Source organism: Aulonocara stuartgranti (genome assembly GCF_965226115.1).
Source record: "Aulonocara stuartgranti genome assembly, chromosome: 7".
Classification (NCBI taxonomy): domain Eukaryota; kingdom Metazoa; phylum Chordata; class Actinopteri; order Cichliformes; family Cichlidae; genus Aulonocara; species Aulonocara stuartgranti.
This window is the reverse complement of record NC_138945.1, coordinates 5,802,863-5,817,383: the sequence shown is the minus strand read 5'-3', so window position 1 is coordinate 5,817,383 and position 14,521 is coordinate 5,802,863. Positions and strand designations below refer to the sequence as shown.

The window sequence follows — 14,521 nt, the reverse complement described above, 5'->3', positions numbered from 1 at the left end:
GACTCACAGACACGGGGATAAACTTAAAGAACACAGCTTTAATGCTGGCACGGCAGAATACAGGAAATACAGAACTAACTGGGAAAAAGTAAACTAACATTCGCAGGAAGGCACAGGAAGATCCACACAACATGAGGGACGACGTCACGCTGAACAGAGGGAGACGCAGACAGAAATACACAGAGGGTTAACGAGGAAAGTGGGAACACACGGGGAACACAGGTGACACTGATAATCATAACGAGACAGGGCGGGGTGAACTGAACATGACATGTACGGGCGTGAGAGTCACAAAGTAAACAGGAAGTGCACAGAGGTTCAGACAGGAGGAGAGAGAGCACGGGGAAAACACAGACATAATGGGCAGGGGAAACATGGAATAAAACATAAGGAGAGACGAGGGCTCACAGATACACAGAGGGGCACACAGGGGGTAAAAGCCATGAAGGGAAAACACTTAGGGAACAACACAACAGGGCAACTCAGAAAACATGGCCTAAGCAAGGAACAAAATACAAACATACAAGAAAACTAAGAACACTGGGCCAACATGGCCCAGGACCATGACATGTGGTGCATATGATAATTAGTCACATGCACGGCACGGCCTCATTATTAAAGGAAAGCAAATGTCAGGCAGCTGAGCCGTGGGCCATGACCACAGCGTGTGGATGAATTACCTCTAAATATTGCGGCTTATCCCTCTGTAAGTGACACTGGTGTTAGATTGCAAACTGACAGTCAGCTGCCATAACGAAAGAGATTTTCTAAATATCTGTGTGTGTGTGTGTGTGTGTGTGTGTGTGTGTGTGTGTGTGTGTGTGTGTGTGTGTGTGTGTGTGTGTGTGTGTGTGTGTGTGTGTGTGGCTGCTGAGCTGGAGTGATTATGGGGTTTAGTTGTTCATTTGTGTGGCTGTGGTGTTGACACAGTTTGTTTACTGTGTGATGTTTCCGTTTAGAAAGAAATTCCTTGTCTGACATTTAATGGACAGTAATCTACTTTATTTGACCGCTCACAAGTCATTGAATTTCTGTCTTAAATATATGTTATTTAAAATAGGCTCATGTGAGAAGTGTGTGGCTATAATTCTAAAAAAATCCCAGCATCTTTTTTATTGAATTTGATTCATTTGGCATTTTGAAAATGTGCACGCACAAATGAAAAAATAGAGAAGCAAAAAATGATTCTGACTGTTGTTCTGCTCCAAAACCATCTCAAAAAAGTTTTGCATTAATAATACGTTTATATAGCTCAACTATAAGGCTACAAGATGCTTCACAAGACAAGATAGTCACGGTAAAACAAATCGTAATAAAACGTTTGAGAAACATTTAAAGGTTACAGAAAACTGGGAGGGAGAGCACAAGACAGTTAAAAGCAGAACAAAGAAAATGAAGAATTACAAACAAGTACAGTAAAAGCACACAAAAATAATCAAAGGCTCATGAAACACAAGTGACAACATAAAAGTAGCTCGATTTGGAGGCATTGAGAAAGTCTGCCTAACCGATGTCTCTACGAGAGATTTAAAACAAGAGTGTGATACATTAAAAATTATTAAACTGCAGAAAATGTATGTTTACAGCCTCAGTTTGCACTTCATCACAGCTCTCTGCTTTCTCAGTAAAAGACTTTCAGTACCTACTGCTGACTGTGACTAAAGAAAATATGACTACCTCTTACAGCAAAAACATTTCTGTCAAAGCGGCAACTTCTACGGGAAAATCACTTCCCATAACAAAGCGGTTACGTTACACTGACTCACTCACTTGGCTTTTGTTGCTTTTCTGACTGAAGGACTGGACTAGAAAGAGGTGAACTTTTGCGAGCCTTCATTCAGTTAGTTCATTTTCAGATTTGTTTGTGCTCTTTCTAAAGCTCCCACTCCTCTTTGCCTTCACAGCGCTCTGAGCTAACGCTAACTGCTCGGTTAAATACCCAACTGTGCGTTTTGACTCGCACATGTGTGACTACAGGGCGTAGCTGGTCTAATCGAGTGCTCTGCTTTAACTGGACAAGCTGAGTCCTGCATATATCAACGACATTTGTCCTGTTTAGCAAAGTTAAAAGTAACAGGGATATGGCAGCTTTAGCCACCGCCATTCGACACCATTGCCCCAGAACCAAACCTCCTGGAATCATATAAAGTTGTAATTTTTTTTCCACAGTTATTGTTATATTATCATGAGTGGGGGTCACACTTGAGTTGGCAGTCCTAGTTTTTACACGTGTCCCAATTTTGTTTTTCCTTATTAAGCTTTTTAAATTGGTGCACAAAAAGCTGGTAAGTTCATATTTGGTCTGTTTGGGGGTGTTTTTTCTTCCCATTTCTTTCTAAATGTTTCATACTAAACAAGTATGGAGCAAGAAGATGGACGTTAAAGGCTTAATCAGCAATCCAGGTCAACTGTAGTTTGAGTTTAGAAAGGAGGAAGTGCAATTTAAAGGAGTTTAGATGAGGAATTGAAAGCAACAGAGTTTTGTATGAGTCAGAAAAACGTTCCTTCATGTCCAGTAGAGTGCTTTTTTTCGTTCCCTCTCTTTTTTAGATGCTCTTTCTTTTACTCTCTCTCATACTAAAGAAGGCATATATTAATAGAGTCTCTAGCACGCTTGTGTGTGTGTATATATTTAGCTTTGTGGGGTCTGGGCCCCAACCGCTCTGCTCTGTTAGTGTGGGAACAATAATACGCTGAGTGGAGTAGCCTGCTTAGTCTCACAACACCGATCTCCAAAAGCTGCGTTGCTCTAGCTTGAGTAAGTTGCGTGTTTGCTTCCCATGCATCTGACTTAGATGGTGCACATGTGATTCTCCCAGGAGCTGATGAGCAGGACCTCGCTAGAAACTCAGAAGCTGGATCTGATGGATGAGGTGTCCTTTCTCAAACTGAAGCTGGTCAGCATGGAGGAGACGCAAACCAACTCACACCCGCAGGATTCGACAGACACAAAGCAGAACAAAGCTGAGGTACGGAAAGTCAACAAACATGTTTTCAAACACATTCAAGTCTTTGATCTAGAAATGGAAAACTTGTATGATGTCTGTGTTTAATGGGCTATAAGCCAAGATCCCTGCCACACTTGCCTGAGTGGAAGTTTTCCCTTCTGTGTACATATTGATGTATTGTAGAGTTAAATAACAGGAGGATGAACATTTTACTTTGCACAGTTAATCCTGTTTATGGTTGGGAAATAAACCATTATCTAATTTTAGGGCACAGATTAAGAGTATTATTTTAACTTACTTGTTGGTATTAAACAGTTATTGGTACTTTGATTATACACATTGATTTTCAGGTACTTCATTAGGTGGAAAGGCCAGATACCGACTGTCTCATACTTTTCATCTTGCCCAACTCTAAAACTCTGTAATGCAACATCAGAATATGTGATATTAGCGTCTTGAATAATCACAACTGTCATTAACTGTTCAGCTGTGTTTGCCTGGGTGATCCTTCACTACATTTCTGCTAGTTTGGGCTATTTATCAGCTGCAAAGAGCAACCAGTGGAACAAAAACATCATCGCTGGTATGATCAGGTCTGCAGCCACCGCTTGGTTTGAATGAAATCACCTTCAAAATGCACATCAATAGACAACACAATTGTTTTTACCACTGTTTTTCAAATAAAGCTTAATAATCTTTATTCCGTATGTTCCATGAGGGGTTATTTAGGGACACGCATCCTGTGGTACGAGCAGTACCACAGGATTGGGGAGTTCAGACATGCTGTCTAAGGATGTATGGAAGCTGTTTGTCTGGTTTTATTGTGTTTTTTGTCTCAAAGCCAGGAGGGAACATGCACATTCACCAGGGGCTACTGCTGTCACAGTAGAAAGGCACAGATTGGGGGGAGGGGGGATTATTATGTTATTGTATAATATGTATTTGCAATATTTTGCCTTACAGATATAACAGTAACTACATGTCTGCTTTTTAACTCTTTCTGCAACTTTGGTTTCTGCGTCTGTGCTTGTTCTCACAAGTTATACTCTCTCATCCAAGCTTTTTATAAAGAAGGAAAACAAATGTTAATGTGTGGATTAAACTATGAGGCGCTGATTCCTCCCGTCTCCTGTCTGTGAGACCTCACCTGTCGGCTGGTGGCAGACGATCCCGCTAAAGAGGAGTGTGATTGGTGGAATGTGTGTTTGATGCTAACCGGGTCTATTCACAGGGCTCTTATCAGCCTCACAGTTGTAAGTACATTATTGTATAGGCAACGGCTATTTCACACAAGGCACAGTCTGTACATGAAACCTTGTACACTTGTCTGTTGGAAATTTATGCAAATTAGTACAGATTTCATAATTTTCTTATTCAAAGATTTACTTACAGACCTCTTGCTATCTTTCTAAAAAAAATCCTTTCAGTTGCTGAAGTTTCATGGTAACGGTTAAACTTTTTACGCTTGTATAGCGGTTTGTCTTTAAGCCATGTGTAACAAAAAGGAAAAACCGTTACAGCTTTCTCTAGAAACTCTCATGTTGACTCTCGTTTCCACAGCAGCAGCCTGCTGTTACTTTTGTTGTTTTTCAGGTTTGGTTTACCCACTAAACCAGTGAAAAAGTCACACGAGCAGGATTTTCCCACAGTTTTTGTCCCACATTTAAATGGAAATCGTAGAGGCCAAATGAAGAATCTGTCCTGCGATCCTGAAATATCTGTCACCCAGATAATAACCAGGCAGATGGTGAAAACATGCCCACCCTCTGGCCAACTTGACTGGCAAAGGTAATGATGAAATGTGTCTGGATGGGGTACAAACTTCACTGGTGAGGCTCTGAAACAAGCCAGAACACATCAAACAGTAGTTTAAGCACCACCCTGCTCACATCCTGCAAAGAGTCAGCGGAACAGTTTTTGTTTTTGATCGGAGACTTTAGAAATAATTAACTGAAACTGTGAAAAAACACCTGAAACTCACGAGCCTCACTAATACCTGGTGCACCTAAAGCCCTTCCACCTTGTGAAGTCAAGAAATCAATAATTCTAGTATGGCCGTCATGACTTTTACAGAAAAGTGAACACCCTCCATTTAAGTATTGTGAGCTCATTGTCATGTTCAAGAAACCATTTTAATACAATCTGTGTCATGGCACATTATCCCGCTGGAAGCAGCCATTAGAATATGAGTACACTGTGGTTATATAGGGATGGACTTGGTCACCAACAGTGCTCAGGTAGGCGATGGCATTTAAGTGAGTGTGTCATAGTGCGTCATTAAAATATCCCCCAACACTTTTACACCACCAACAGCCTGAACTGTTGATGCAAGCCAGGCTGGAGCTTTAATGCCGTTCACACCACATTCTGATCTAACCAGGAATGCTGCGGCAGAAAACTCATCAGACCAGGCAGCATTTTTCCAGTCCTCTCCAATTTCGGTGAGCCCATTTAAACTGTAGCCTCGGTTTTCTTTTTCTAGCTGACAGGTGTGAAACCTGGTGTAGTCCTCTGCTGCTGTAGTTCCTCTGCTTCAAGCTTTGACATGTTGAGAGGTGATCTTAAACCTTGGTTGTGAGGAATGGTCATTCAAGTTACTGTTGCCTTCTCATAATCTCAAAGCAGCTGCTCATGTCTGACCTCTTGCATCAACAAGGTTTTTTTCTCACAGATAACTGTCACTCACTGGGTATCTTCAGTTTTTTGGACCAGCGGTCCCCAACCCCCGGGCCTCGGACCGGTACCGGTCCGTGAGTCGTTTGGTACCGGGCCGCGAGAGTTGAGGCTCAGGTGTGAAATGTATGGTTTTCAGGGTTTTTATCGGTTTTCAGCGTTATTTTGTTATCGTTTTTATCGTTAACTCTGTTTTCCTGGGTCTTTTCACGTGTTATGAATAAATCTTCTTTTCTTAAAACTTCTTTTATTTTGTTGTATTTATCCGCGACACCTTAAAGGCCGGTCCGTAAAAATATTGTCGGGCATAAACCGGTCCGTGGAGCAAAAAAAGGTTGGGGACCGCTGTTTTGGACCATTCTCTGTAAACCGTAGAGATGGTTATGCAGAAAAATCCCAGTAGATCAGCACCCACTGAAATACACCAACAACCATGTAGGTCCTCAGTTTTAACTTCAGCAGGTCATCTTGACTATGCATGCATGCCTAAATCCATTGAGTTGGTGCCATTTGATTTACTGATTAGCTATTTTGATTAGCAAGCACTTGAACAGGTGTACCCAATGAAGTGGCCAATGATTGTAGGTGAAAACGACTGCTCAGCTCAGCAACAGGTTTGGGCCTCGGTGAAGGTGAGAGTTACATTAGGACGCTGTTTCCCTCACTGACAGAACGCACAATAACGATGCACACATACACGCATTCCAACCAAGTCCGGCTGAGCAGCCTTTGCTTGTCTTCACTAGTTTCTTTGTGTGGACTTTGTTCATTGTGACACCCAGCTGCTTCCCACTGGCACAAACGGATACTAAGGCTGCTCATGTGGTTTCGCTGTGTGTGTGTCTGTGTGTAAAGCTATCACAAGCCATCCAGGGCCGTGCTCTGATAGAATAAACACGATACAGCATTTTTGACACGCAGGGGCCCATACTCTGCAACCGCACATGGATGGAGTGTGATAAGCATCAGCGGAAGCAGACAGAGGGGAGGAGATAGTGAAGGGAACAGATGAAAAGAGAGAGGACAGAGAAAAAAGAAGGAACAGACGGCTGATGTACAAAAAGTGACAGGATGTAGTTTGAAATATTGTTTTCTGACCTGTAAGGTGCACATTAACTGAACGTGCATGATAGCCACACTGCAAATCCTGCAGGACGTGACTGCCAGTGATGTCGGATTCTATGAGAAAACCAAGTGTGAGCTGACTTTGCTTCTTGTGCAAAGCTCACATTCACTCAATAACAAGAAGAACATTTGTCTTAGCAGAAAACTTTTTTATTCAGTCAGGAAGCCACATTCTGTCAATAAATCCTGGGAGCTGTCCAGTATTTCAGATACCATTTCAGGTACAGTGAACCTGAGTTTAGTGTACCTGACATGATCCTTATTTCATAAGAAAACTGCCTGCAAACCCTTGGTTTGAGTAGAAAGTGCCAACATCTTGGCACTTTCTACTCACGTCATGCTAGCTGCACCACTTTGTCTCACACTACTGTTAAATTGATGTTTAAAATGTTGGTTTAAAATAGTGATTTACAAAAGTTGCACTGTTTGCTTAGTACGGGTGGTCAGTTCATTTTAATATCCAGCACAAAAAATGCAATACCTGTTTTCAGCATTAAATACTGGTGCAATTAGCAGTAACCTGCATATCGCAGATGTTAGTAAATCCGTTTGTGTGCTCCTAGAAATATATTTGCAGCATGTTCCCATCTTTTACATGCAATCTTGTCACTTTCTAGCATGTGGCTACTGTTAATCCAAGGCATCATGCCTGTACCTAACACAGTAGTTTTGGTGCTGAAATGTATCCAAAAAATCCATTTAGGTTACATGCATGAGTTCATGTAGCCAATGAGCTGGAACAATCCGGAACAGCATTTCGGCACCTTCAGTTAATGAGTCATTAAATCTAACAGGCAGATTAAACAAAATAGTGCAGGATATTATCAAGCAGTCCTTTTTTAATAGGTTATATTGCAAAAAATGTAAAAAAGCAGCACAAACTTCAACAGGAATTGGGCGGCACTTATTCACTTTATCTAGTCTGTTTTTCAGGCTGCTTCAGGGATCATGAGGCCTATTCTCTCAGCTTGAGGCTCCACCACATAAATCTAACATCAGTCCTGTCAATGAGCCGTTTTTATAAGTTGGTGCTGTCTTGGTTTAGTATTGATTCAGTATTGAGATGCACATACGTACTCACCAGAATCCAACATGTCCGGTGTGCAGCTGAGGTGCTTTGCTTTGTTTACGTTATGATGGGGCTGCATTTTTGTCAGTAAAGTCAGGATGTGTGTGTCTGTGCGTGTGTCTGTGTGTGTGGTTAGTAACAGCTGCGAGGCTCCGGTAGGCTGTCAGGAGGAATGGCAAGCATCCACTCTGAGCATTCCTCGGGGCCAAACACTTTCACCTCAGGAAACCACACCAACACCACACACAGGCTCGCTGCCGTCTCACGAACACCTTTAAGTACTAAAGCAACCACTTTTCAGGAACAAGATTCCCCTGAGCTGTGACATTTTCTTAGACCAACAGTTTGCTCAACATTTAATGTGTGTGAACAAAAAGAACAGTTAGAGACTTTGCTCTGTGCACCTTCATGTCTCTTCTTTATTGTATGCTCTGTTTTTTTCCTGTCTTTACATCCTGTCTTGTTTTGTTTTATTGGTCTAAATTCTGGGTTACGGCTCTGTTTCCCATGCGACTAGACTTGGCTGGAGCTCAGGCATGATATAATAACCCTGGTGCGCCAGATGGGGTTATTACTTATACAAAATTATGCTTTAGATGCCTGAAATGTGGATTTTATGTAGTTTAAAACAGCCCTGCCTGCTGAGCTGCTTTTCATGTAAAATGTAAAATAGGCCACGAAGCACAATGACAGAGACTGAAATCTTGGCAGCTTGTTCCTATTGCCATTTTTTATATTTACAATATGGTATCATACTTATATTGTGCAACATCAGAAGTTGCCATGGAAACTATTCTAATGTCAGCAGAAGACAGATGTTAGCCCTGATCTGTCCTCAGTGGATACGCTCGACATTAGCTTAACAGCCAGTACAATGCAAAATCACTAAGTGCATCAGCATGACAGACTTGTTGGTTGAGGGCTTTTGGAACGCCTAAAGTGTCGTGGTCGTATCACAACGGGGCGCGTTGTGTTTGACCTTTCGATCTTTAATTCCTGTACAAAAGCTGGTTCGACTGGGAAAACCCTCTGAGACAAATTAGTGATTTGTGACCACTGTCTTGATTTAATTGGACACAATGATTCATCCACTCAGTTGGAGCACAGTTCGCCCAAACAATACAACCCATTCTTAACCACCCCACTCTAATTCTGGCTGTCAGGAGGTGTTTGTCTGCTCACCGCTGCTCTCCAAACTCCACTAGACTTCCTGCTTTTTCCTCTGACCCCAGACTAACCTTAAGAATAAAGTGGTCGCTCCTTTCCTGTCAGTGGTCACATTGAGCCAGCAGGGAGGTGGCGCAGAAACACTCGCGCTGTAGATGAGCACAGATCTGTTTTTCACACTATTTCAACAATGTAAGACGGTGAGGCATGATGCCTTGCCTGCATCTGTCTCCCACAATCTCACCGTTACAGCACTAATACAAGAGGAGGGCATTGCATAATGCAAAAGTTTTTAAAGGAGTAAAAGTTACTCTTGTGTTTTCAGTTGTTTGTCAATGTGCTGAGGTGTAATGCTCCTTCTTTTCTAGGATTCTAACATTTTCTCCAGTTGAATTTAAGCATTTCTTTCTTCCGCTTCAAGTGTTTGTGTAAATCTTTGTGCTTTGTGTGTTTCACAAGATTTTTATGTGTTTTCTGAGTTTCTACTACAAATGGCCAACAGTGATCCAGATGTGGCATCAACCATTTTCCCTGTACTGACTGATTAACAAATAAGTTCATGTTTTATTCTCCTCTCCTCCTCTCAACTGACTTTCATTTATTCCTCTTTTCTTCTCCTCATCTCACCATTTCACCTCTTCTGCCACCCTTCATTTGTCTTCCAACCCTCCCAGTGTGTGGTAAATCTCATCAGTGAGCTCCAGGAGCAGATGTGCAGGTTTCAGGAGGAGATCAGCACTCGCATTCAGGAGAAACGGGCCCTGGAGGAGAAGGAGGCCCAGCAGGGGGAGCCAAGAGACGGCCAAGCCCAGGGCTACAGCCCTCAAGTTGGGTTGGTCGGCTTGGACCTGAGCCTGTCTGGCTCTGATGCCCGGCAGCACAATGGAGGAAAGACTGTTCACGTAGGGAGACTTGATGGATGAACTCATCTTACCCTCCTTCCCCATCATTTCTTCTCTTCTCTTCTTCCCTTTTAACCAGTCCACACACCACCCGGTATTTGGAATATTCCACAGAATCAAGCTAACAACCTCTCTTGTAGTGTCTGTATGTGTACTGCAGGATGTTGGGGTCACACTCTGCTCTGGTTCTTGCAGTGATTGAGGCTTTCGATTGGGTTTTCTAAATGCTTCCATACATTTGAGGAGTTATTTACCTAAAAAGTCTTCCAGCAGTATGACGTAGAGTGAACTCCTCAAGTATTTGAAACATTTGGAATGTATTTCAGCACCGATCAGGATGTTGTCTCTATAAATCCTTTCAAGCTTGCCTTTAGGACCAGAATTGTGTTTTGTATTAGATTCGATGTGGTTTCCTTGCATGACAGTGATTCCTCCACTAACAAAGTTTACATCTGTCAGCTTCCTAATACACTGACCAGGTGGATGGGTCATGTTACGGTCCCTATAACCCTGCTGTCCAAAGTTTCCCCCAGATGGTGGCAGTGCGCAGCTGGCAGATGTGCGACCCGGAAGGCTTTCAGTAGTGTTCTGGGTTTCCTGGTTGTTAACTGCACGTTGTGGTGTCTGTTTCAGGAGGATCTTGTTCCCTTTATTAACCACTGTCTGGCCCCGGGGACCTTTATAACTGCACTGAATGTGAACCTGGTGTTTGAATACCCTCCCATTTATATGCTGGCATGCGTGCCCACTCATGTAGATGAACCTCGTGCCGATTGTGACATGTAGATGAAATGTATAACTTTTTTTGAGAATTGCTTGAAACATCAGAAAAGTTTCGTAATTGTGCACATGTATGTAAAGTGGTCTGGCTAACTGAAGAATGCTATGGTTTGGCTTTTCTGCAGGATTTGCAACAAGAAGTTAAGCAGCTGAAGAGCAAAGTGGATGAGTTGGAGGGAGAGAAGAGCCAGTATGAGAGGAAATTAAGAGCCACCAAGGTACTCGCTAAAGCACACAGAGCAGTGTAAAATGCATTTTACATGCACTTAAAATCTGTTTGTAGAAGCTGGGATGCTGTGTAACATATACAAAAAGCATATCAAATGTTGAAACTGAGAAATCTTATTATATTTTTGAATATGAAGACTTAAAAATGTGTTTCACTACTGCTGGAAAACATGTAAATTGTGGTTTGGCATTGTCTTCTGTGCGAAAGAAGTTCTTTCAATGTTACTCCAAAATCTGTAAACATCATTTAGTATTAGTGGTGTCTTCACAGATGTCCATTTCACTTGTCGTAGGGCCCCAAAATTGCAGCGTTTCATTGGTTTTTAGCCTTGGTACTTGGTCTAGAGGTGTCTCCAGAATCTCTGGATCTTTAAATGTTATGATGCAATGCCCCAATACTTTGAACTTCTCTAATCTTTTGTTATTTTATAAAGCTTTTACCCTTAAATTGTTGAACTCTTTGCCCACATAGTTTTTCACGGAGCAGTTAGTCCCTTCCGAGTTTTTCTTCTGAACAGCTCGGCCTCTTTAAGATGTTTTTTTTAATATCCAACAACATCACTAATTGAGCTCATTAGTCTCTGAGATCTTCCATCTGGTATTTTCTTGGCGTTTCTTAAATTTAAGTTAAATTGCATTATTGATGTGAAATTGTAAGGAGCGCATATATAGTTTTGAGATTTGTTGTGTTTTTCCACTATTTTTAATAAAATGCAGCTCTTGCTTTTTTTTCGAGAGTTATTTTGTGTAGAATACAATAGAATAAATAAAAAATGAATAAAAAAATGGGACTTAATGAGCTCTGAAGTTTTCATTAGGGTGGGTTTCCTTTGGACAAAGCCAGGCGGCTTGTTCCCCTTTTCTTCCAGACTTACATTAAACGAATCCAAACATTGCTCTAAACTAATCTGACTAACTTCATATCATAGATGTGAGTGTGGTGTATACTTCTCATCAAACTCACTGGAAGAAGACTTTTCAAAATGTGGAAACTGGCCTGTGAAGTCACTCCAGCAAACCTGTGTAAAGGACGGACTTCCTAATCTGATAATTGCACATATGAAAAAGGAAATAGAGCAGATGTAGACAAGAATGGATGCTGGATACTGTAACAGAAGATAAAATTAACAGCTGGTCTTACTGTGATGTTATACGTAAACGTTCGATAATTTGATCAGACTGTCACCAGGTGAATTTCTTTAACCTTCATTCATCAGGATGAAATAATCAGAGCTTCACTCATTTGTGTTTCTCAGCAGCAGAGACGTGCAGCTTCATTTCCTTTGTTATGACAGAGTCTCTCTCTAACATATTGTTGGATATTGTCTGAAGGAGGTCAAACTGCCATTGGTTTCTCTGTGCTTACAGTGCTTCCTTCCTCCTCTCTCCCTCCTTCACTATCCGCCTCCTCTCCTCTTCTCTACTAACCCCTCTCTGCGGCTTGCTCTCTTCACTTTTTTCCGCTCCTCCTTTCTCTTCACATCCCTAAATCTCTCCCCGTCATTACTCTCTTCCTGTCCTCTCTCCCTCTCTAGCTCTCTATCTCTTACTCTCTCCATGTGTGTTACCAGTCGCTCATGACCCAGCTGTCCAGCCTCAAGCTGACTGTCGAGCACACACAGCTGGAGAAGCAGCATTGGGAGGAGCGCTGGCGCAGCGCACAGGTGCCTCCTCTTCCTCCTCTCCTGCTCTTGCCGCTTGTCATCTCCCCGTGTTGATTTCTTTCCTATGATTAGTGTTATGTTTGGCCTCTTCTTTTCTACTTTTCTCGTCTTGCTCCTCCCCTTCTCGTGTTTTTTTCTCATTTCTTTTCTTTCCTTAGTTTCCTTAGTTGCATTTGTTTTTGTTGGTCTTGCGATAGCTGTGAAGCTCTGTCCTGTCCCTTTGAGCAGGAAGGGACCGGACAGAGAAACCTACACAATAAATAAATAAATCAAAACCTACACTGGTTTTGATAAGGACAAGGTTTGTATTTTTTAAAAGCAGAAACCAGTAGATTCCATCCTTTTACTTGTGGCTTTTTCTTTCCCGTCGTTGTGATTTTTAGTGTGCGTTTGCATGGATTTTGTGAATTTATTTGATTCTATCAGTTTTGTGTGTTTGTGCGACCCTACTGTGTTCATATTGTGCACTAAGGATATAACACGGTAATGATGGCTTCCACATAGTCTCACTTCAGCAGATTTCCTGGCTGGTGCCTTTCATTTTATTTTATATGCTCTGTAATATTTGGAGCCTTCGAGACAAACACAGATCTGATGGTAGTAACAAAACCCTGCACATCTCTGAGTTATTCTCTGGCTTCCCCTGCTTCTTACCCTATTGTAGGTTTTTGCTTCTGGGTTTTATTGCAGAGCAGCTGCAGGCATTGTTAAGTTTGCACTTATAGCATGCCACCATACAGTCTGTGCACACACCTGTTGTCTTCAGCTGTTGCCTCCACTGTATTTGTTAGCATAATGTGTGATTACTTTTTTTTACTATTCTTTTCATCTTAACTCAGATTAGGTTGTCATAACATGTCAAGGCCTCAGAGCAGACACAAGCAAATAGCTTAAATAACAGGGTCCACTTTATGATTTTTTGGAGATAAATGTTTTCCTGTTTAATTCTTATTTTGGCACTTTAGTCATTTAATCTGATGTCTGAGAATAGGAAAGTTGTAATGGATAAAGAAAACGTGGATTGCATGTGACTGAAGGCAGACTGAAGTACAGCAGTTTTTATTATATTAGAGGGTCAATACTGAAAAATAAGACCGAGGCTTAACGCTTGCATATGTATAAAATATCAGTATTATTGTTTCTTTTAAAAAATGATACTGCAGAAGATGTTTCTTCCTTTGATGCTAACATTCCCTTTTGCTGTTGTATTTGAATTTTCCCTACACGGAAGCATCGGTACCCTAATTTGTCCGTTTGTGTTGGCTTCAATTAAAGTGATGAGAGGTCTGACTGAGCTCTTAGCTCTTAGTCACTAGGCTGTAGACTGTATATAAAAGATGGACGCGATTGATAATCTTGAAATGGTTATTCTTGAAAGTTGTCACTACTGGCCGGAGAACAAAAGTTCACCTGGACAAATGCACATAAAACAAACGCACATATGTGGGGGTGTTCTGTGTTGTGTGGGGCTTTAAATATGTCCTCTGCCCCAAATCTACAAAAACAATGTAGTTTTTACACCATCTGTATATAAAAGATGGACATTATGAAAGTGATGCCACCTATTGTTTCCTGGACCTCAAATTTTGTTTGTTTGACCATTGCCATGTTGTTTTTGGAGCCAAAAAGAACTATATTAGCATGAGAAGGTGGCATGCTATGCTATCAGATAATGCTAGTAAGCTAAAGTTACGTAAACTGTATGAATGCAGTGCACAGAAACACACATATTTGCTTAGTGATAGATCAAATAAATATCAGAATGTCATTCAACAAAACTGAACCAATTATTCAGAGGAAACAATCTGTCAAAACCTTTTTGTACTATGCTATAAATTTGTTAATAAGTCTTCCCACAGCCAAGTGCAGTTTATGGCACATCGTCCTGGCCTCATTTTCAGCTGTTTGGGCACAATGCAGTAGGGATGGGTATTGATAAGATTTTCACGATTCCGATTCAATTTT

At 41.5% G+C, this 14,521-nt stretch overlaps 1 protein-coding gene across 1 annotated transcript in view; it reads left to right on the top strand.

Annotated features, from left to right (window-relative positions):
* ppfibp2b (PPFIA binding protein 2b) overlaps nt 1-14,521 on the top strand; it is a 92,081-nt gene that overhangs the window by 58,629 nt on the left and 18,931 nt on the right. Inside the window, 3 exon segments of the mRNA XM_082541130.1 lie at nt 2,820-2,969; nt 9,657-9,884; nt 10,790-10,882. Of these exon segments, the coding sequence (XP_082397256.1) occupies nt 2,820-2,969; nt 9,657-9,884; nt 10,790-10,882 (471 nt within the window).